Here is a 22,279-nt window from a genome sequence, read left to right as displayed (position 1 = left end):
TAAGCTACATTTTATTTTTATGTGGTCCCTTATTTCAGTCTGTTGGTCAGTGGAACTTGGGTTTCCTGATCCCTGCTGCAGAGTGAATGATCCTAATTGTTGCCTCCTGGGGTTTTCTCAGGGAGTCAGGGGCAAGTTTTCCATTCAAAGAAAATTCTACCAATACTCAACATTCAGACCATCCATGGCACAACAGTGCTAGCTCATGCTTCTATTGCATTTTCTGGCTTTTTACAAAATGATTTTCTCTCCCTGTGGCTCCATTTCACAACTGAGACTCAGGTTAAAAAAAAAAAAACTTGCCTAAGTTCACACTTCTCTTGTCAAAACTAGGACTTGAACCCAGGTCTTGGAAAATAAGGTCAGGAAAGGGTAAGCAAGGTATTCAAGGATCTCCTGAATCACTTGGACAAATTAGGGAAAGAAGAGTTTAAAATGCTATAAAGTTTCAAAAAGGAGATGAGGCAACGAATTGGGGGTAGGGAGGGATCTTTTTTATATAAAGGTGACTTTCCAATATGAATCATATTAATTGGGGGGGAAAAGGTTACAGATGAAGATAATTTTTAAAAATAGTGAAACCATTTGCATTAGACAATTTAAGTTTAATTGACATATCTCCCCCATTTTCCTAAATATTGTAGATTTCTCTGGGCTTTCATTTCCTTCCCTGTAAAATGATTGGGCTGGACTAGGTGATCTATGAGGTTCTTTCCAACTTGAATAATCGATATTCTAAAGTTCAAGTAGAATGTAAGCTACTTGAGGGCAGGGACTGTCCTAATTTTGTATTTGCCTCCCCAGTGTCTCTCCAAACTCTGTTCAGTCCATGGCTTCCCAGATTACCTAGCGACCTCTTCCCCAGAGGCCATTTCACACTGACATCATTCATTTCCGTCCCCACAGTCTCCTCCTTTGATTGGGGGGAGCTTATCCTTGGAATCTTCATTGGAGAAAGCACTCATGCTTACTCCAAGCTCAGCTCAGTCCATGACTCCTTGAACTGCTTCTTCCTTTTGTGTCCCCATTAGTTCTTCCTCCCCCCCACCCTGAAGTTTGTCCCTCCCCCCAATGGAATGGAAACTCTTTGAAGCAAGGATTTTCTTTCTTATTCCTTTTATTTGTATTCCCAGTGCTTAGCCCAATGCCTAGCATATATTAAGTCCTTAATAAATGGCTACCAATTGGTTGATTAACATTTTATTTTTGAAGGTCCCTTCCAATTCAATGGTCAATAGTTCTAAGAAATCCACTGACCTAGTTTTGTCTATTCAAACCATTCTACAAAAAAATTGAGTAAGCACTTATTCAACTCATACTAAAAGAAACACTTAGGTTGTTACATGTCCCATGTAAGCTTTATTATGTGAAATCTCCAGAGCACAGAGATTAGGATATGTTCAATTATTGCACAACTATTAGGCTACTGTAATAAAAAACAAGAGACAAAAAAAAAAAAAGAGAGGAAGAAACTGCCATGAGTCAGTCTCTTTGAAAACTGGATGGGCAGCTATCATAGGCACCAGAATAGGTAGGGTTTATGCGACTCAGACGTCCAGCTCAGCCATGGCCCTGTCCAATGGATCCACATCCCAGTAGCTGTTGTCCCAGCCAAGGAACCAGCCCATGAATGAGGGTGGCTCGAAGCCTTGCTTCACAATAGTGATGGGTGTTCGACGATCCCTGTTTGCAGGATCAGTTTCTATATACCGCTTGGCTACAGAAAGACACACAAAGAGGGAAACAAAAACCCAGGGGTTATTAGTATCTTCATCCTCCTTTGCTGATGGCCTTTTAGGGCAGAAGTTGGCAAATGATGATATATAGCTTGTGTTTAATTGCCTGTGTTCTTGTTGCTAATGTAGAAATGATGGAAATTTTGGGAAGAAGTGACTAATCATTATTAAGAGAGTTCATGATAGAGAAGGAAAGGCCAGAGTCTGATGGGCACACCAGATTTGGAAGAGCAGATTTCAAGGAGGTCAGAGAAATGGCAAGATCTTATGTCCTGAGATTCTAAAGGGAAAGTCAGCCCTCCTGGATGGTTTGCTCTTTTAAAAATATATATGTTTTAAAATTTATTTTGTTTTGTTTTTGTAGGCAAGTAACTTGGCCAGGGTCACACACCTAGTAAGTGTCAAGTGTCTGAGGCCAGATTTGAACTCAGGTCCTCCTGACTCCAGGTCTGGCACTCTAAACACTGCACCACCTAGCAGTGTTCACCCTAACTGAAGAGTAATATAAACAAACTACACAATATTCTGACCAAAAATGTAGAATATATGATAAAAGATGGGTTTAAGCATGGCAGACCAACCTGGTTTTCTTTTTTGGTATGGTTACTAGACTGGGAGATCAGGAAAATGTTGTAGGCACAGTGTACCTAGATTTGATCAAAACATTTGGCAGAGTCTCTCATGATTATCTCATAAACAAGATAGAAAGATGTGAGCGAGATGACAGTACTAGTTAAGTGGATTATGAACTATGGAAATGATTGGGCCTAAAAAGTAGTATGTCAAGGCCAACCTGGAGGGAGATCTCTGGGAATACCCCAGAGGGCTGTGCATGAGTGAACATGGCAGCCAAATTGGCAAATACTAGATTGGACTGCATTCATGAAGACATAGAGTCCAAAACTCAGCAGGTGATGGTCCTCCCTGCTATCTGCCCTCATCATACCATATCTAGAGTACAAGATTTAGTTCTGGATGCCATGTTTTAAGAAAGACATTAAAAAACCAGAGTGCCTCTCCAACAGGGTATGAGAGACCTTGCTATATAAAAATCATTTGAAGGAACTGGAGATGTTTAGCCTAGAGAGGCAAAGACTTGGGGAGAGGAAAAGGGGGAATGATTGCTATGTTCAAGTGGCTGAAGGACCATCATGGGAAAGGGAGATGAGATTCATTCTGCTTGGCCTCCAAGGCCAAAACTAGAAGCAGTGAGTGAGTGAAAGCTGTAAAGAGGCAGCTTTCACCTGGATTTAAGGAAGAACTTCCTAAACTATGACAGTGTTCAAAAGCGGGCAGGCTTGGGAGGCAGTGGAGTCTTTGTTAACAATGGTGGGGAGGTCAGATCACTTGTCAGAGATACAGTAGAGGAGTTCCATGTTTAGGCACGGGTTGGACTGGATGATCCTTGAGGTCCCTTCTGACCTGGATATTCTGCTGTTACATCACTACAGTTTTGTCTCATGGGATAAAAGGATGTTTAGACTGCAAGTTGCATTGGGACACAAAATATTTTAGCTAGAAGGAGCCCTGGAACCTAAGAACAATAACAGCCGACATGCATAATGTCATTTTAAGGTTGACAAAACACAAAATACGTTATCTCGGTGAGCTATGCTAGAACATAAAGTTCAGAATGTTCTAACACAGAACCTAGAATGTTCAAGCTGCAAGGGGACCCCATAAACTCTCTAGTATTCTAACATCCTCTTTTTTCCAGCAGAGGGAACTAAATCCCACAAAGGAGAAGGAATTTGCTTGACAGTCATAGCACTGTTAGAAGGTGGTAGCCAGGACTGGAACCAAGGCCTCCTCATTCTCACTCAGTCCAGTGCTTTCCCCACTACTTTCTTTTTTGAATGTTTTAGGTAGAAGACAGTGGTGCTGTAGGGGGAGGATCTAAAGGGCAATAGCTTCTTATAAAGAAATTTTGGGTCCCATAAAATGAGCTTTACACACCCAGGAGAACCAACCTCATACCTGCTCCACCCTACCCTGCTCCCCATCTCACTTCCTGCTGAACGACATCAAAACAGACAGAAAGGAACAGGAAGTTACCAGATGTTAAGGCTTCTGTCTTTTCCTCTTCTTGAGAGTCCTTTCCAACCCAGACGTATACCTGTACATTCAACATGAAGGAAGATACGTTACATACAGGGAAGGGCAGCCACCAAGGTTGGAGCTGATGAGGGAGAGTGGATGCTATCCTTTCAAATATCATTTTCCTTTGCACTTGGGTCTGGGCTGAGTCCTCGATCTTGGAAGCATAGATGGCTCTGTGTCCCTATTTCAAGTGGGGTCTCTTAGGCTGAATAGTCTGTGGGAGGACCAGCTGAAGGTTGTGCCACAAGAAGGAAGGTGGGGATGCAGCATGGAAAGCTGCCACTAGGGCAAGGTGGTCTGGATCTTGTCCCAGGGAGCAAAAGCTTAAAGGATGCTACTAGTACACGTAGTTCTTCAGTAGCTGGAAAGCTGTCTAACCCTTCAATTCCTCCCTACACAACCCCACCTCCAGAAGAACAGAACATCATGAGAGCCCAGAGACAGTTACTGTATAGGCTTGTCCAAAGGACTCAGAGCAAGGGCCTCACTGCAGGCCTGGTAAAGGAAAGTTAAATCTCACCATGTCCTTAGACTAACCTTGGGGGGAAAAAAGTGCACTTCGTGTGCTATAGCTTCTCCCAGGCAATTAAGCACAGTAGAGGCACCATTCCTTTGGGAAGGATGGGGCCCAGGTAGCTAGGCTAGCTCTTCTTCTATCTATCTTCCCTCCCTCCCTTCTCCTCCTCTCCATCTTGCAGACCTGATCCCAGGTGTCCAAGAGCATGACATCATCTGTAGCCAGATCTTCTTGCATAAATTCCCCAGGAACCTCTTCAATCTGGAAAGAAGCAGGAAGGATTAATGAAAGAAAAGAGAAAAAAAAAAGAAATCCCTTCCCTTCTCCAGGCTCTAGCCATTCAGAATCATCTAAAGATACTCATATGCCATAGGCACTATAGGGGCAAAATCTCCACCTTCTAAATAAGGAAGCTGAATCTCAGTGATATTAAATGCTTTGAATAGCAACATACGGCCAGTAAAAAGACGGAACCAGGAATCAACTCAAGAATTTCTCACTCCTAGTCCAGTGATTTTCCCACAACATACAGCTGCTGGCCCATACCCCTTCCTTTGCTAAATAGTTGGTGGGAGGAGGCTCTTAGCCTAGTCCAGTCTGAGGAGTGACGTCTCATCTCTCTTTCTCCCCATCTCCCTATTCTCCCTGCACAAAGTGATGAGTATTCAAGTCAAATGGGAATAAGGAGTGCATTCAGTAACTTCCCTGGGGAAGCCTTTCCCATGGCAGCATAGTGAAAGCAGGTCTCCCTCCCCACTCAGAGCAAGATGTAAAAACCTCAAACTGCAGAAAGGCTTTCCCAGCTGTCAAGGATGCATAATGCTGGAGTAAACCTTTCATTTCAATTTTTTTGAATGGCATCAATTTCTTCAGGGTTACTCCTTACTAATAATAATAACTAGCACTAACAGAGTGTTTAAAAGCTTGCACTTTACATATGTTATCTCATGCATCCCATCAACCCTGGGAGACAAGTGCTAGGATTACCCCCCTTTTACAGATGAGGAAATTGAGATTGTAAGAGGTTGAGTGACTTGTTCAGAGTCAGATAACTAATGAAGTGTTTGAGGTGTGGTTTGAACTTAAATCAAGCTCTGCAATACCCAGCTGCCATGGGTGCCATGTAATGCTGGGAGAGACATCAAAGCCAATGTGGGTGGTGCCACATACCCACATAAAGTGAGTTATCTCAGCAAGTGGGAAGAGTAACCAATATCCTTACCATCGGGAGTCAATCCACCATATCTGTGTTTTGGGTTTATTTGCTTTTGGCATGGGCCTGTAATTTCATTGGAACTCCCGATGAAGAGACTCCTGCTACACACCATGCACTGTCCTGCAACTTACAGCCTTAGAAATTTGCCCAGGGCATTAAGAGGTTAAGTGTCTTGTGTCAGAGGCAAGATTTGAACCCAGTTCCTCCCGACTCTGAGGCCAGCTCTCTTTCCATTCTGCCAAGGCTGTCTTTCAATCTGTTGTGTTTTAGTGATGATGCAGAAGGCAGTCCCTCCTGTCATCAGGGATCTCCTTGTGTCCCCAGGGTTTTGATCTCCATAAGCCTATTATAAGCCTTTACCAGACCAACGAGAATCATACGTTTGTAATGATTTTATATCCAAATCAACCAAAAAAAGTATTTTTGCTCCCACTGTACCCAGAGAGGCTTTAATGGTCTTCTCAGGGATCATATAATTAAGAAAGGATAGGCCTATTTTTGCCCTGTGAATCTGTCTCAGATGATGAATATGCAGAGGGGACCTCCTGCACCCTCTGCCTACACAAGGGAAAACAACATTTGTGTAAACTTGATCAAATTAACATCTTACATTCATGGTCCAAACTGGCCCCACACTTTTGGTCCTTTCTCTGAGAGGGGAAAGCAGAAAGAGGGAGACAGCTTCAGACCTATTTTCTTGAACTCACCACAAAGCGACCAATCTTGTTGGAGCAGGCAAAGAGACGAGGGGGGTGGACGTCCAGCTTCTTGTCCTTCAGCCGTGGAGATGTGCGGTACGCAGCCTTCCCGCCCAGGGCTTCCCAGAAGCTATCTGTGTGGGACATACAAACAAATGGCTGCTGTCTTCTTGGCTTCCTCTGTGAATATATTTTACGAGCTTTGGGTCTCATTACTCCTAAAGGAAGAATCCTTATTCCACTGGTCAAACCAACTGTTCCTTAGGCCTCCCTCTTCCCCTAAACATGGCCCCATTAATTCTTGTCTTTCATAGCTAGGCCAAAAAGAAAGCCTCTAGGGGCAGCTAGGTGGTGCAGTGGATAGAACACTGGCCCTGGAGTCAGGAGGACCTGAGTTCAAATGCGGCCTCAGACACATGACACTCACTAGCTGTGCGACCCTGGGCAAGTCACTTAACCCCAATTGCCTCACCAAAAAAAAAAAGAAGGCAACTAGAGATTTGGGGGCAGCTAGGTGGCGCAGTCGATAGAGCACCAGCCCTGAAGTCAGGAGGACCTAAGCTCAAATCTGGCCTCAGACCAAACACTTGACACTAGCTGTGTGACCCTGGGCAAGTCACTTAACCCCATTGCCTAGAAAAAAAAAAAAACAACCAAACAAAAAGAAAGCCTCTGAATTATGACCCTGGAAGTTACTAAATGGTAATACCCCCAACCCAACAATACTACTACTAGGCCTACACCTCAAAGAGATCAGAAAAAAAGGACCCATATGTACAAAAATATTTATATGAACCCCTTTTGTGGTAGCAAAAAATTGGAAATGAAGGGGTTGCCCAGAATTGGGAAATGGTTGAAGAGATTATGGTATAAGCAGTAGGGTGTTGGAGCTACAAGCTGGTTCCAACTGATAGAAAGACCAAAGTATTGAATTTTCAGTGTGAACATTTACACCCCAGAAATTTACAAATGCTACGAATCAGGGCTTGCTTGATTTTTGTTGTTATTGTGACTGTCTAGACTTAAGAAAGTGATGGATAAAAATGGTAATGATTCATATTAAACTTAAAAGTGTGTTGTGGGCCCTTTTTTTTTTCAGGAAATCTATTGTTAACCATTCACCAGCATATTCTTGGGTATACGAATGCAATGGACTATTAATAAGTCATAAGAAATGACAAAAGGGACAATTTTAAACAAACTTGGGAAAATTTGAATGAAATGAATAGAATCAGAAGAATTTACTCAATAACAACACTATAAAGACCAGAAACTTTGGAAGAATTAAGAACTCTAACACAATGAATAACTACCATTCCAGAGGACTGATGATGAAAACGCTGCCCACTTCCTTACAGACAGGTAATGGTTGGACTCAAGGTGCAGAATGAGATACATATGTTTGAACATGGCCAATGTGGGATTTGTTTCACTTGACTGCATTACAATGATTTTCTTTTTTCTGTAATATTTTCATTAGCGGGAAAAGGAAAATACTTGCTTGTTAATTGAAAAAAGAAAATATTTTTTAAAAAAGTAAGACTTTCTACAACTAACCCCTTTGCACAAGACAATCCTCTCACTAAGGACAGCCCTGGGACACCCTCCTCTGACCCTCCTCTTCTCCAGTCTATCAAAATTTGACCCAAGCTTCAAGGACCAGTTGGGGTCTCACCTCCTCCAAGAGACCTTCCCTGGTTACTGCAGCCCAAGCTGATCTCTCTCCCACCTCCAGATTCCTACAACTCTTAAATCGTGTGGCACTCACTGAAGACTCAGCGCATAAAAACTCATACTTTTTTGGTGATTATAATTATTCAAAGCATTTTCCTTACAACACTACTGAGTTCGGGTGCAAGCATTATCCCCATGTTAAAGATAAAGGAGCTTGTGGTTCTAAGAGGTTGTCATTTGCCTACAATCTGGCATCCAGTAAAGGTCAGAGACAGGATTTGAATTCAGGTCTCTTGTGAGAGTACTGCACCACACCGCAAATGCTGTTTCATGTGAACCATCAGTCATTAAGCATTTATCAAGCACCTCCTATGTGCCAGGCTCTGTACTAAATCTGCCTCCCAACCAGTCTGTAAGCTGCCTGTGGGCAGGGACTCTTGTCATCTCTTCTTGTAGTCCTCAAAGCACCTAGAGCAGGGCTGAGCCCACTGCAGTCACTCACCAAAGTTGAAAGGGAGGACAGTTTATTCTGGAGAAAGAGGAAGGGATGAAATGAACTCTAGAGGGCCCTCTCTTCCTCAGCTGGAATAAGGGGTGAGTCAGTGAATTGTAAAGGGCTGGTTAACCCTGATGGCCAAGGCAGGCGTCCCTGTGCCCAAGACTGTCCTCTCCCTCAGGGCTAGGTCTGCCTTGTGCCTGAGCAGGACAGTTCAGCAAAGGTGAGAGGTAAGCACCCACCAGGTATTTGCTCAGAAGGACATCCCAAGCCCACGTCCACACCAGGCCCATCCCTCGTGGTCCCCACCTGGCTCACTACCCTCAGCCACTTGCACAGGCCGAGCCTTCAGCACGTTCAGCAGTTCCCGGGCCCCAGACTTCTCTGTGTCACTGGCTCCTTCACCCACCCACAGGTAGGCAGATGATGGAGTTTTCAGGACAAAGGCATCGTTGGAGTTCAGCTCACTTGCAGCCGGGTTCACCTGGGGGAAAAGTAGGGGACCCCCCCCAAGGGAAATAATTCCATGTAGTAATAACCAGATTAAAAACCATCCTGAATCCCCAGGTGCTTTCCCCACAAGCCCCACTCACAGTGAGGGGGAAGAGTTCTAAAACACTGGACAAAGCAAGTTCTTCTAGGCCCAGGAAGATGAACTAGACAATCATTAGAATATTTATAAAAATGGGGCTGAAATAATATTAGAGAGGCAGGAAAGTGTCATGAGTTGGGAGTGAGAGGACTGGAGTTTCATCCCAGTTCAGCCAACTACCACCTTTGTGACCACTGGGCCCGAGTTTCCTCATCTAGGAAAGGGGAAAGCTGGACTAGAGGATCCGCAAGGTCCCTTCTAGCTCTGAAATCCCACGATTCTTTCTCAGGCCACAAGTCTCCCACTCTGTATGAAGGATCAAGGGATTCTGCTCCTATTCTGAAGGAGGGTTCACTCAGCAATGACACTGAGGCTGGTTCCCTGGTCACCTCCCTATGTTCTATTCCTTGGGGTTTGCCTTTCTTCTAGAAGGGGGAAGAGTAGAATCATAACATTTATTGTTGGAAGGGATGCCTTAAGAGGCATCTGGGAGCAGCCTGAATGTCCAGATCATATGACCTGGCCAAAGCCTCCCAATGCAAGCTCAGGTCAGGTTCGTGCTCAAGGACGCTGACCCTGACAAGGTAGTTTTAACAACAGCTTTTCTTATAATAACCCTATTAAGTAGAGAGCAGAGGTTTGGTTCCCATTTTGCAGGTGAGGAGCCTGAGGCCCAGCAAAGTGAAGTGTCTTGTGTAAGGTCACACAGCTAGGGTCTCATGGCAGTTCAGGTCTCAGGACTCAAAATCCCTTGGCCTTTCCACTGCATTTTGCAACCTTGTAGTGGCCTGGCTCTCACAGTGGGGTTCCTCCTGCTAACATGAAAGGGAGGATTTAGATGTGCAGCTCTCCCTCGGACCCAGCTAGGCCTCAACGCCTCAGGGAGGACCAGCTCTGCTTTCCATTTCTGCAGTCACTTCAAAGTCTTGTCCACAGCAGGTCAGAGTATCATTGCATAGGCTCATGGCCAGAGCCACTCTCTCTGTGGTGTTCTGGAGGGGGAGGTTTGGCTACAAGCCCTTGACTCACCCCCCTCAGTCTGATCGCCTGAGCCTGCTTCCAACCCCAGACTAGGAGAAGATGTAGGAGTTACCTCCACGGCCCTGGTGGCTCCGGAGCTGCTGGAACGGACCTGGAAGAGGCGGGTGCTAGCGGGGACCGTCTGCCCACCCTCTCTAGAGGTGCCGCCTTTGTAGATGATCATAGGCTTACCGCCAAATAGGCTCATCAGGTGGGCAGGCTCTTTGCCCTGAACAACTCGGCTCTAGGAAAAGGCAGCGAAGACAGGGTGTCAGAGCAGCAGTCAGAAGAGGGGCCTGGGGTGGGGATGGGGGGATGTCATCCTGTTCTTCCTGCCCCCTCCAAGGATCCTCCAGACTCTTCCCCCACCAAACTCGGGGAAAATAAAAAAGTATGTTTGCGTGTGCGTTGTGTGTATGTCTACATATGTTACATGAATTCTGTGATATGGATATGCTTGTGTCTGCTAATATATGCATATAGCATGTGTGTATACTATATATACACATGCATGTTGTATGAAGTGTGTAATGCACGTTATATGCTAGAAGTCTATATGAGGGAAGAATACACACTGCACAGAATATTCATGCAGTGTACTGTAAAACATTATCAAGTAAATGTTTGTATGTGTACATGTACGTATATGTGCATGCCATGGTGCCTATGCACAACTCCTTACAAATACCATACACACATACATATCCTTAAAATACTGTAATGCACATATATGTACATACCCATATATGCATATTTATACAGCATGTGGACATTACCAACTGGTTACACATATGTATGCATGTGGAGAAGCATGAACAGATACAAACATGCATACAATGTGGATAGGCAGTAGTACTGCAGGTAAGCATGTGTATGTATACATGTTTAGACACACACTTATGTGTAAATAGCATTCATGCATGTACATGTATTGTGGTCGGAGATCCAGGGCAGTTGAGCGTCGGCTTAAAGACAACTGATTGTGAGAGGCAATGGGATTTCGCAACCCCCACCCAGTACGCTGCAGTCTACTCATATCTTTCCCTTTCCCTTTCCAAGGCACAGAAGATGTCCTGGGATTGTTGGGGGGAGGGATGCTATGCCATAGCTAGACAGCTGCAAATGTCTCCCAGGGGCATCCTTGTATACCCTCCAGCTCTACCAACACAGAGCAAGCATCACACAATGGACCTCTCCACCCTTGAGTAGGGCATCAGTTTCCTTTAGCTGGTGCACAGGAGGACCTAGCTCTTGAGACCGAGTATGGCCAAGATTTAGAAGTGAAAGGCTACTCATTGATACCATTCATGTGGGGTGGAGGGGAGGTATGTTACCTGCACTGGAGTACCACCTAATTCCTCATCCAGCTGTACTGTAAGGATGGCAGCTGTGGCACGTTCATCCTGGCTAGAATCAGCTCCCTGCCTACGATAACAAGAATCATCAGCATCAGTATCAGCATCAGCATCAGTATCCTCATTACAGAGGTGGCAAATATAATAGAAAGAACATTGGCCTTGTAGTCAGGAGGCCTGGGTTTACAGTCTAGTCCTATCACTAAATGACTGCGACCTGAAGACAAATCACTTCATTTCTCTGGGCCTCACTTTTCTCATCTGTAAAATGGAAATCATAATTAATAAACTCCCTACCTCTCAGGCTTGTCATGAGGAAAGCACAGTATATATGTGAGTTATTATAATCATTGCCACTTTCCATTTTCATGTTTTGCAGAGCCCTGTCTTATTCATTATCTCAACTCATCTACACATGGTCTTTCAGAGTCAGGCACATAATCCCCACTTTACAGATGAGCAAATTGAAACTCAAAGAAGGGGACCATCTCACTTAAGATCATACAGTGAGTTTAGGGATGGGTTGGGCTGAAACCAAGGCTTCTGACTGACATGGGGGTTCTCAGTCCCCCCACATGCAAATCCTTCTGGAGCTCATGCTTTCCTGGAGGATATTAGTCTGGACTCAGAAGGCCACCAAAAAAGGAAAGGGAAGAAGGATATAGAAAGAATCCTGAAAGTGTGGTGGACAGAGCCCTGAACTTAGGCACAAGAAGACTGAGGCTGGAATCCTGGCTAACACATTTACTGCCTGTGTTCCTGTTGGCAAGTTATTTAACTGCTCTGGACCTCAGTTTCCTCATCTGTAAAATGAAGGAGTCAGACTCAATGGTCTCTAAGGTCCCTTCCAGCTCTAAATTTCAGATCTTTTGAGTCTTCACTCTCCAGCAGTGGTTTGGAATGAGCAGCCACTGTACAGTTCTTGCACAAAGGCCATCATCCCATCCCTAAGATGAAGATCTGGAAGTCTCAACAGCACAAAACCATAATATCTGGGGCTAGAAGGGTTCCTAGAGAGCACATAGGCCAACTTTCTCATCTTATAGGAACCCTTAGTGTAGTGGATCGAGAGCTGGGCCTGAAGGAAGATCAGAGTTCAGATCCAGCTTTAAACGCTTACTAGATGTGTGATGCTGCCTAAGTCAATGAATCTCTGTTTCAGTTTCCTCATCTGTAAAATGTGGATAATAATAGCATCTACTTCCCAGGGTTGTTATGGGAATAAAATATATGTAAAGCACTTTGCAAACCTTGAAGCACCATATAGATTCTAGCTATTATTATTGTTGTTATTATTATGTTGCCCCAGTAATCTATAAGGAATTGTATCCTTTTTTTTTGTCTCAGAACTCTGAGTAAGTATATGGCAGTAGGAACCCCAGGCTCTGCTGTCCCAGGAAACCTCAAATGAAAGGACAATAATAAGGTCCAGTCATCACAGACCATCATGATCTAAACCTGGAAGGAAGCATCTGATCCAACGCCTCTCATTTCAGATAGGAAAACCAGAGTCCAGAATGGGGAAGCAGTCTGCCAAAGTCTGGGGCAGAGGTGGGAACTAAAACCCAGACTTCTTATCTCTCAGGGTCAGCCAGATGTCCCTTCCACTCTATCTCACTACCTCTCAGTTCCACCAGTAGTGCCGATTGACCAAGTGCCCAGCTGAGAGTCCTCCCAAATGATAGTCGTCCTGGCCCATCTTCCCACATCAGGATGCTTACCAGTTATAGATGATTTGTCCCTGTCGGCCTGCGTGCTGATAGTTGTACAGAATGATGTAGCTGTCACCACCATAGAACTGGCCATAAGTGGAGGGGTTCACTGGAACTTTGTCAGCACCTTCAACTCTCCAGATCTGCCAAGGCAATGAGACAGTCAGCGACATGCACAATGCAGGCCACCTGGGAGATGGGTTAGGGGGAAGTTGAGGCTTTCTAGTGATACAGTGGAAAGAGTGCTAGACTTAAAATCTAGATCTGGGTTCAAATGCACACATTCTAGTGAAGTAGCCTTAAGCTGAGCGCAGCTCTTCTTAGGGCCTCACTTTCCTCATCTGTAAAATGAGAGGGTTTGACTCAATAATTGGAAGGGTCCTATTCTGACATTTTGTGGATCTGTGACCTTGGGCAAGTTGCTTCCTCTCTCAGAGCCTCAGTTTCTACAAATAGCTCAACTTAGGCAGACTAGACTAGAAATGTCCAACACATGGCCCATAGACCACATGGGGCCCACAACACTCTTGAACACAGCCCAAACCAGATTAAAATGTTACAAGGTAATATTTAACAAAATGAAAACATAGATAATATTACATTTTAAAAGTCAATATGTGGTCTGCAGGGATGGATTGGTGGCCCCATTTCTGTTTGAGTTTGATACCCCTGGACTAAACTGTCATTCTCTGAAGGGTCATTTACAACATCTTCCTCCGCCAATTACTGTGCCCTAGGCACAGTGTTGAAAGGGGATGGACTGGTTGAATTTAGGATAATTTGCTCTGGTTTCCCCATTAAGATACTAGGATTCTGTATTTATGACACCCACCAGCTACTCCCAAAGGGGCTGCCACAAAGCCTTCTAAATTTGTTGGCTGTCCTACATCGCCCTCTGGTGGCGCTATGGGAACAATGACACTTCAACACGATGGCCTTTCAAATGAAATCTTAGAATATTACCACTGGAACCAACCTCAGAGAACATTTAGTCCAGACAGCTCACCTTACAGATGTGGAAACTGAGTCCCAGAGAAGGGAAAGTGCTTTGAAATAATGTGGTGTAGGGTAAAGAGCACTGGATTTGGGGTGAAAAGACCTGAGCCCAAATACCTACCGCCCCTTAAGTCTACATAGCCTTAACCAAGTTGTTTCCTCTTTCTGGGCCTCAGTTTCCCCATCAAAGATACAAAAAAGAGTATTAATAACTTCATCCAAATGTTATAGAAGCAAATGAGATGCACATGTAGAAGGGTTTGTAAACTACTGAGTTCAACATAAACGTTAGTTTTTATCATCATTATTGGCCAAGGTTACCCAGCGAATCAGTAGCTCGGCGGGGAGGAGAAATCAGGTCTCCCGACCTTGTTCCCTATACCAGGTTGCAGGATTCCAACTACAAAAAATCAAAAAACTACTCTGGGGAAGGAATGAAGCCGATTAGAAACTTTCAACAATTGAATCTGACTCAAAGTCTCCAAGTCCTTACTCTAAAGGACAGTGGAGTGCAATGTCAAGACTACTACACTGGGCAGGATGCCCATCAATTGGGGAATGGCTGAACAAGTTGTGGGATATGAATGTAATGGAATACTATTGTGCTATAAGAAATGATGCACAGGCAAATTTCAGAAAAACCTGGAAAGACTTGAATGGTCTGATGCTGAGTGAAGTGAGCAGAACCAAGAGAACATTGTACACAGAAGCAGCCACATTGTGCGACGACTAATATTGATAAACTTAACCCTTCCCAGCAATGCAAGGATCTAAGACATCTCCAAAGGCCTCATGATGGAAAATGCTATCCACATCCAGAGAAAGAATGATAGAGTTTGAATGCAGATGGAAGCATACTATTTGCTATATTTTTTTCTCTTCTGTTGAGTTTTGTTTCCTCTTTCTGGTGGTTCCTCCTATTGGTTCTAATTCTTATTTACAATATCACTAATGTGAAAGTATGTTTAATAAGAATGTAAAAAAAAAAAAAAGACTGCTACACTGGAAGTCAGAAGCCTCACATTTGAGACCTGCCTGTGCTATTTCCTAGCTGTGTGTCCTGAAGCAAAACATTACACCTCTCTGATGTTCAGTCTTCTCATCTATAAGATAGTCATCTCACAAATGAAAACACTGCAAGCTTTAAAATCATGAGTGTTAAGCCCTTGGTTACAATGAAATTGCTGTGTACCAAAAGGTACACCAGGTCAGCTAGGTGGAGCAGCGGATGGTGCTCTGGACTTAGAGTGCCAAAGACCTGAGTCTGAGTCTAGCCTCAGACCCTTACTAGATGTCATTTAACTTCTGTCTGCCTCAGTTTCCTCATCTGTAAATGAGAATAATACAGCACCTATCTCCTAGGATTATTGAGAGGATAAAATGAGATAATATTTATAAATTGATTTGAAAATTTTAAAGTGCCATACAAATGCAAGCTATTATTGTTGTTGTTATTGTAAAGTATCTTATAATAAAATTATAGATCTAGATCTATTTCCCTAATATACCTAGAGTCTGCAAGACCAATGTGTTTCAATGGAAAGAGTATAGGATTTGGAATTGGGAGCACTCCCTCCTCCCTCCTCTCCACCCCACCACCAATGCTTCCATCAACAGGATACCTGCTTCTGGCCAGTGCCATCATCTTCCATGCCATGCTGGGCAGCCATAGCAGTGGAGTTGTGCAGAGTGGCAGCATCAAAAGGCACCCGCTCAACATTGGCGATGTGGCTGGAAATATAGGCCACTCCCAGGCCCTGGGTCTGATCCCGATCCCTCCAGTTCTTGAAAAACTGCGTGAACAGTGGGGTCTCACCACCTTCTGGGAGGACTTGGATCTGGGGAAGAAGGAGGCATAACATAGGAAGATGAAGGGGTTACTGTATTCCCAGGACCCCTTAGGGTTCCAAGAGAACTGAACTGAGTTTACGTTTAAGAATCAATGCACTCTGCAAAGTGAAATGAACAGAACCAGGAAAACATTAACAGGAAACACTATGAATGACTTAGCTCTTCTCAGCAATGTAATGATCCAAGACAATTACAAAGGACTCATGATGGAAAATGCTATCCACATCCAGATAAAAAACCAAGTGACTCTAAATGCAAATTGAAGCATACTATTTTCACTTTATTTTTTTTGTGTGTTTTTTTCCTTTTGATCTGTTTTTTTCTTTCATAACTATGACTAACATGGAAATATGTTTTACATGATTGCACATATATAACCTATATCAAGTGGCTTACCATTTTAGGAAGAAGTGAGGGGAGGGAGGAAGGGAGGGAGAAAAAGTGGGAACTCAAATTCTTGTAAAAATGAATGCTAAAAATTGTCTTTACATTTAATTGAAAAAAATACTATTAAAAATCAATGAACTCCTCTTTACAGAAATAGGGTACTCTAGGTATGAAATAGTACATATACTATCAGGCATAACTGATGTGTTGATTGGTTTTGCTGAACTGTTTTTTCCCCTTTTTTTTAATTTTTGTTAGAAGTGATGGATCAGTGGGTAGGTGAATGGGGGCAGGGAGATATTTACGGAAATGAAGGTTTCATGAAAACAAAAGATATCAATAAGAACAAGATTATTTTAAAAAAAAGAATCAATGAATTCAACCTGAAGATGCCCTGGATCAGATATAAAAATACTTATACGTGTATATGCTATTTCCTCCTATAGAACATAAGCTCATAAAGACCATGGACCATTTCCTTTTTGCCCCAGTGACACAGTGCCTAGCACATTATTACATGCATAATAAATTCTTGGTTCATAACTGATTGAATCATTGATCAACTTGGTACCTAGAAACCCTAGAACCCAATTTTGTGGTTGGACAGGGGACACAGACTCCAGAAATTTAGAGGAGGTTCACAGAAGGTCAAAACTAGAACAATAAAATTCTGAATTCATTTAAAAGAAAATGTATTGTCGACTGCATGCCATACACTATGTTAGGCCTTGGGGGAGATTAAAAAAAAGTTTAGAGAAGGCATCTTCCCTGCCCTCATCGAGTTCACATCTAGTAGAATACATATAGATTTACATCTAGTAGAATATATATATATATGTATGTGTGTGTGTGTATGTATGTATCTTTAATTCTAGGTGTGCATATTTTATATATACACATGGATACATATGTATATAGAACCATACACAGAGAAAATTACAGTCCTCCTCTGATGTCTCATTGAGTCTTGTTGGTGACCCTGAGCTCCCAAAGGCTAGCTGCCTTCAGAATGCAAGCTCTGGGGACCCTACCAAGCTAGAAAAGCTTCAAGGGCAGGCCTGGAAACAGACTATGATCTTGTCATCCAAAGACCAGTCTATTTCAATGTCAAAAGGCTCATCACAATTCAGGATAGAGGGTTTGGAGGAAGGACCCACCTTGATGATACTACAATATAAGTTAGTGGCATTTCTTCACCTATTATATTAGCAGTTCACTGAGGATAGAGACCATGCCTTACACTTCCCTTTAGGTGCTAGGCACTTGGCAGTTATCCTCTAACTCAGTTGGTTACCTTGACTGATCTGCCCTCCTTTTCCATTTGCTGATGCTATCCCAGGACAGCCTCCCCCCAGGGTTTTTCTATTCCTTTCTCCATTTTACTGGTCCAGGCCATGGGGCACAGGGCTAAGCACCCCATGCTTGAACTGCTCCCCCCAGACACAAAGGCCTCAGCCTCTCACCTGAGTTTGCTTGGGGTAGCTCATCTTGGAGATGAAGTCAGAGGCACTTTTGAGAGCAGCCTTCCTCTCCTCTGCATTCGCCTGTTTGCCTGTGGGTGAGTTGAGGGAACCAATCAAATTGGGAGATTCCAACGGAAAAAACTTCCTGCCTGACTACCCTGGAACCCCAATGGGGAAGCTCAGCTCACAGACATAGCTCTGAGGTTCCAAGGGAACCCTGGACCTTCCTGACAACCAGTAGCATCCAGAACCCCAAGAGAAGAGATCTCTGCTCTCCTGAGATATTCGTTACGTGGGTCTGCAGCCAGATATAGCTGAGTCTCAGATTGCTCTAATGTCTCCCAGAAGGAATAAGTCCCAGGGAATCAGGCCCTCTGAGCTCCAAATAACAGGTTCACTTTCCCCATCCTCATCTGTATATTCATAGTTAACTTCCCTAATTCTTCTCTCTCTCAACAGGAGGTCACTCTGCACTCCCCTGACAATTGCTGGACCAAGCGGTTTTATTCTACCACACAGTCCCGGGTCTGGCCTCTTGGGGACCAGATCCAACTGACAGAGGAGACCTATTCCCAGCCTTATGGGCTTGTAACCAAAGGGCAGAAATATATTCTATAGATTCCTCTTTGCACAATGGAATCACAGGCTCATAGATCTATTAACTGGAAAGAACTTCAAAGTCCTACTAACTCAGTCCCTTAATTTTACAGATGAGGAAATTGAGACCTAAACAGGTTAAGTGACTTGCCCAAGGTCACACAGGTAAACATCAGAAACAGGATTTGAACCTAGGTCTCCTGACTCCAAAATCAATGTTCTTTTCACTGTACCATGCTACCTCTCCAGGAGTCTCCAGAAAGAGTGGTTTGTAGTCCTAATAAGAAAAGGGTTTCCACTCATGCTTCCATCCCTGTGCCCTCTCTTTCCCAGACAGGGATAGAGCTGCCTAGAACCACAAAATTGGGAGTCTAAGTGCAAATGAGATCTGAAATCCTCCCCACCCTAACCCTCATTTCTAGGGCACCTTTCCAGACAAAGATCTTTCCATTTGTGCCATGGTCCAGGATAAAACAGTCATCAGAGCTCAGGGCTGCCTGAGTGAAGGGGTTCTCATCAGCCACCAAGGACACAGTCATAGTCCCAGCACCATTGGAAACCTGTTAGGGAAGAGAGCAGGGCAGAGTCAGCATCTGCCTGCCCAGCCCTTAGAAAGGGCTCTAGGCTTTCTCCCTGATACAGCAGAAGTCCTACATTCACACTTGGGGATTATCTCACTCCCAGATTCAATGGAGTCAGATTCAGAAGCAGGGCCCAAATTCCAAAGTTACCACCCTCTCTCTCTAGCTGCCTCCAAATGGGACCAAAGCACCTAGACAGTGGCATTTGTCCTCCAAGTGTTTCAATAGTATGTTGAAACTTCCAAAGACACTTTTTGGGTTATTATATCTTTTCATTTTCACAATATACCAGTAGTCAAAGCAAGAGTTGTTTATTTTCTCTAACTGGGGAGATGAGAGAACTGAGATTTTGAGAGAGGGGAAGTAATCTGTCCAAAGTCCCACAAAGAATTAGTGGCAAAGCCATGACAAGAACCCATATCCCTTGATTCTTAGAGTCTGATGTTTATTTCTCTACACTGCACTGTTTAAGCCCAGGGGTGTTCCTGATTGCCATACTCTATATTTGGAGTGGAACATCTGGCAAAAGATACAGAGGCCAAGACCTTGGTCAGGATCCAGTCTGAGAAGACTGCAAGTTGAACTAGCAGTGACTCTCCCTTGACTCCTCCCTATCCCCACAAGGCTCCACCTGCTTGGGCCACTTTTCATGCTAAGCCCACATCAGCCAGATCCCTTATCCCAGCTATTTCTCCATACCTTGTAATAATAATAACAAGATGATGTTTATACAGTTCTTAAGCTTTAGAAAGTATTTTCTATCCATGGCTTCATTTGGCCCTCACAATAACCGCAGGGAGTGGGCAGAGTTCACAGATGACAAATATGAGGCTTAGGATTAAGAAGTTAAGTGACCAACCAATGGTCACACAACTAGAAAGAAGCAGAGCCAGACTTCAAGCCCAATGACTTTGGCTCCAAATTCAGGGTTCTTTCAACTACACTATGCTGCCTACCTTGTAGAGCTTAGCAAGTCTTCGATTGGTTGCATCCTCCTTGGCAGAGTCATCCTGACCTTCAGGCAGAGTGGGCTTGGGCCCCAGGACCTAGCAGGGATGTAGAGAGGGAAATCTAAGCCTGTGGGCACAGACCAACAATGTGAGAGGCGTCCAGTCATCTGCCCCTCCAAGTGTGGATGGCCTGTGGTCCTAAGATGGAACAGCCTGAATTGGACAGAACTAAGAGAGGTGAGTACAAGATTACAAAGAAGAAGAGAGATGCAAGGAAAAAGTTCTTAACCATCAGAGCCACCCCATAGCAGATGGGACTGTCTTAGGAGGTTGGGAGTTTGATATTGCCAAAGGATTTCAAAAGGAAGCTAGGAGATCACGTGTCAGGGATAATCCTCTAAGGCCCTCGCCAACTCTGAATTTTTTTCCCCCAAAGCCTCTTTTCTCCATGGTGATCCTGGTCCCTCCCCTTGCTAGATCACAGACTGATCACAAGCAGCCACATCTCTGGATTCTTTTCTGTTTGGACATTAGACAACAAAGCCAGGCACATTAAGGGGCCATTGAGTATATACTTCACAGGGCTCTGACACACTGGTCTTGCCTTTATGAGAGGGAAAAAGCAACAGGGCCCTAAAGCACCAGACACAGCCCCAAGGCCTGGTCTCCTCGGGAAAGGAATCATTTTAGGGAGCTTGTCCCACCCTACTAGTCAAGACATCTAACTGATGTCCCCACAGAGCAGTACACCCAAAAGGTGAGACCCATAGTCCAGCATGTACCAAAACATAGGTGGGTTTCTAGTCAGTTGTCCTAAAAAAACTGCACACCTTTAGGAGAAACTATAGGAAGAAGCCAAAATGCTTAATAGAGATAGTCCCTGGGAATTTTGGTTCCTCGACAATGACACCTTTCACAGGGACATAAGCTAAAAGGCAATGTTAAACCAGCCCTCCCCAACCCCACAAGGGTAGAGTCATAACAGCTGCCTCACTATGGCTCAAATAACAAAAAGGGAGGCTCACCTGGAGCATCCTCTCAGGCTCAGCTCCCTCCTCTAAAACGTACACCTTGGCCCGGCCACTCCGCTCATTGTCTCGGATGCCCTTGGACACCTGAGTGGCCTTGAGTCGCTCAAAACTGTTGCTTCTAGTGCCACACCACTGGTAGATGTCCTGCAAGGCACAGACCAAACATATGCCTCACAATCAGATTCCCCAAACCCAGGTACAGAAGCAGGAGAAGTTAGTTGTGCCAACCTTCTCTCCACGGTCTCAAGAGCAAGAAAGCAAAACAAGTTATGTGCGAACATACACAAAGAGGTGCATGCATTCACATACCTAGGCACATCCTTATACTGTGCAAGCAGAAGGGGCACATATTATATCTGTTTTCATGAAGATATAATAGGCACTTTCAGAAAAACCTAGGAAGACTTACATGAACTGATGCAAAGTAAAATGAGCAGAAACAGGAGAACATTGTACACAGTAACAGCAATATTGTATAATGATCAACTGTGAATGAATTAGCAATTTTCAGCAATACAAAGATCCAAGACAATTCCAAAGGATTTATGATGAAAAATGCTATCCATCTCCAGAGAAAGAACTGATGGAGTCCGAATGCAGATTAGAACATACTTTTTTTACTTTCTTTATTGTTTGTTTTTGTTTCTGGTCTGTGGTTTCTTTTGCAACATGACTAATATGGAAATGTTTTGCAAGACTACACATGTAGAATCTATATCAAATTGCTTGCTTTCTCAAGGAGGGGGACCAGGAGAGGGAGGGAGATAGAGAATTTGGAAGTCAAAATTTTAAAAAAGAGATTATTAAAAAATTTTTGTTTACATGTAATTGAAAAACAAAACAAAATAAAAATTAAATATAAAAAAGATATAATAGGCATACATCTGGGTCCAAATTTGTGTGCATGTATGAGAGGAATGCTACACATCTTTGTGTATGTCTATGCACATAATGGGCATAGGTTGGTATGTGAGTGTGTGACTGAAATCCATTTAATTTATGCAGGTCTAAGCTTGTGTTTTCTGTGTTGATCTGCATTCATAGAGGGGGGGTTTTCTCACTGGGAATTCCTCATGCCAATGAAATCACAGATCTAGCCTAAGTAGTAATGATGATGGTGCTGATGATGCTAGACATACTGGTGCAAATGTTTTTCTGTATGCATATCCATGTTCCTGGGCATGCATGGGCCTGGCAGTATGCAGGTATGCTCATGCTTATACTGATGTGAATGTGTCTGGCTCTCTGCACATGTGCCTACACAGGTGGGTGAGGATGTGGTTGTGTCCCACTCATCTGCAATAAGA

At 43.8% G+C, this 22,279-nt stretch overlaps 1 protein-coding gene across 3 annotated transcripts in view; it reads right to left on the bottom strand.

Moving 5' to 3' along the window:
- Window positions 1-1,335: 1,335 nt before the first annotated feature.
- Window positions 1,336-22,279, bottom strand: part of LOC114047010 (gelsolin) — a 70,649-nt gene continuing 49,705 nt past the window's right edge. For all 3 annotated transcript variants that reach the window (XM_027867655.1, XM_027867652.1, XM_027867654.1), the window contains exons 5-17: window positions 20,967-21,116; window positions 19,948-20,037; window positions 18,838-18,970; window positions 17,814-17,902; window positions 15,735-15,950; window positions 13,126-13,259; window positions 11,384-11,474; window positions 10,123-10,293; window positions 8,747-8,921; window positions 6,277-6,401; window positions 4,537-4,614; window positions 3,792-3,852; window positions 1,336-1,717 (exon numbers count right to left, since the gene is read on the bottom strand). In XM_027867655.1, coding sequence (XP_027723456.1) covers window positions 1,548-1,717; window positions 3,792-3,852; window positions 4,537-4,614; window positions 6,277-6,401; window positions 8,747-8,921; window positions 10,123-10,293; window positions 11,384-11,474; window positions 13,126-13,259; window positions 15,735-15,950; window positions 17,814-17,902; window positions 18,838-18,970; window positions 19,948-20,037; window positions 20,967-21,116 — 1,683 coding nt within the window. In that variant the 3' untranslated portion in view covers window positions 1,336-1,547. The remainder of the gene's footprint in view (window positions 1,718-3,791; window positions 3,853-4,536; window positions 4,615-6,276; window positions 6,402-8,746; window positions 8,922-10,122; window positions 10,294-11,383; window positions 11,475-13,125; window positions 13,260-15,734; window positions 15,951-17,813; window positions 17,903-18,837; window positions 18,971-19,947; window positions 20,038-20,966; window positions 21,117-22,279) is intronic.

The sequence above is a fragment of the Vombatus ursinus genome, unplaced genomic scaffold (assembly GCF_900497805.2).
Source record: "Vombatus ursinus unplaced genomic scaffold, bare-nosed wombat genome assembly UNPS02014786.1, whole genome shotgun sequence".
Taxonomy (NCBI): domain Eukaryota; kingdom Metazoa; phylum Chordata; class Mammalia; order Diprotodontia; family Vombatidae; genus Vombatus; species Vombatus ursinus.
This window is presented reverse-complemented; position numbering and strand designations above follow the sequence as displayed.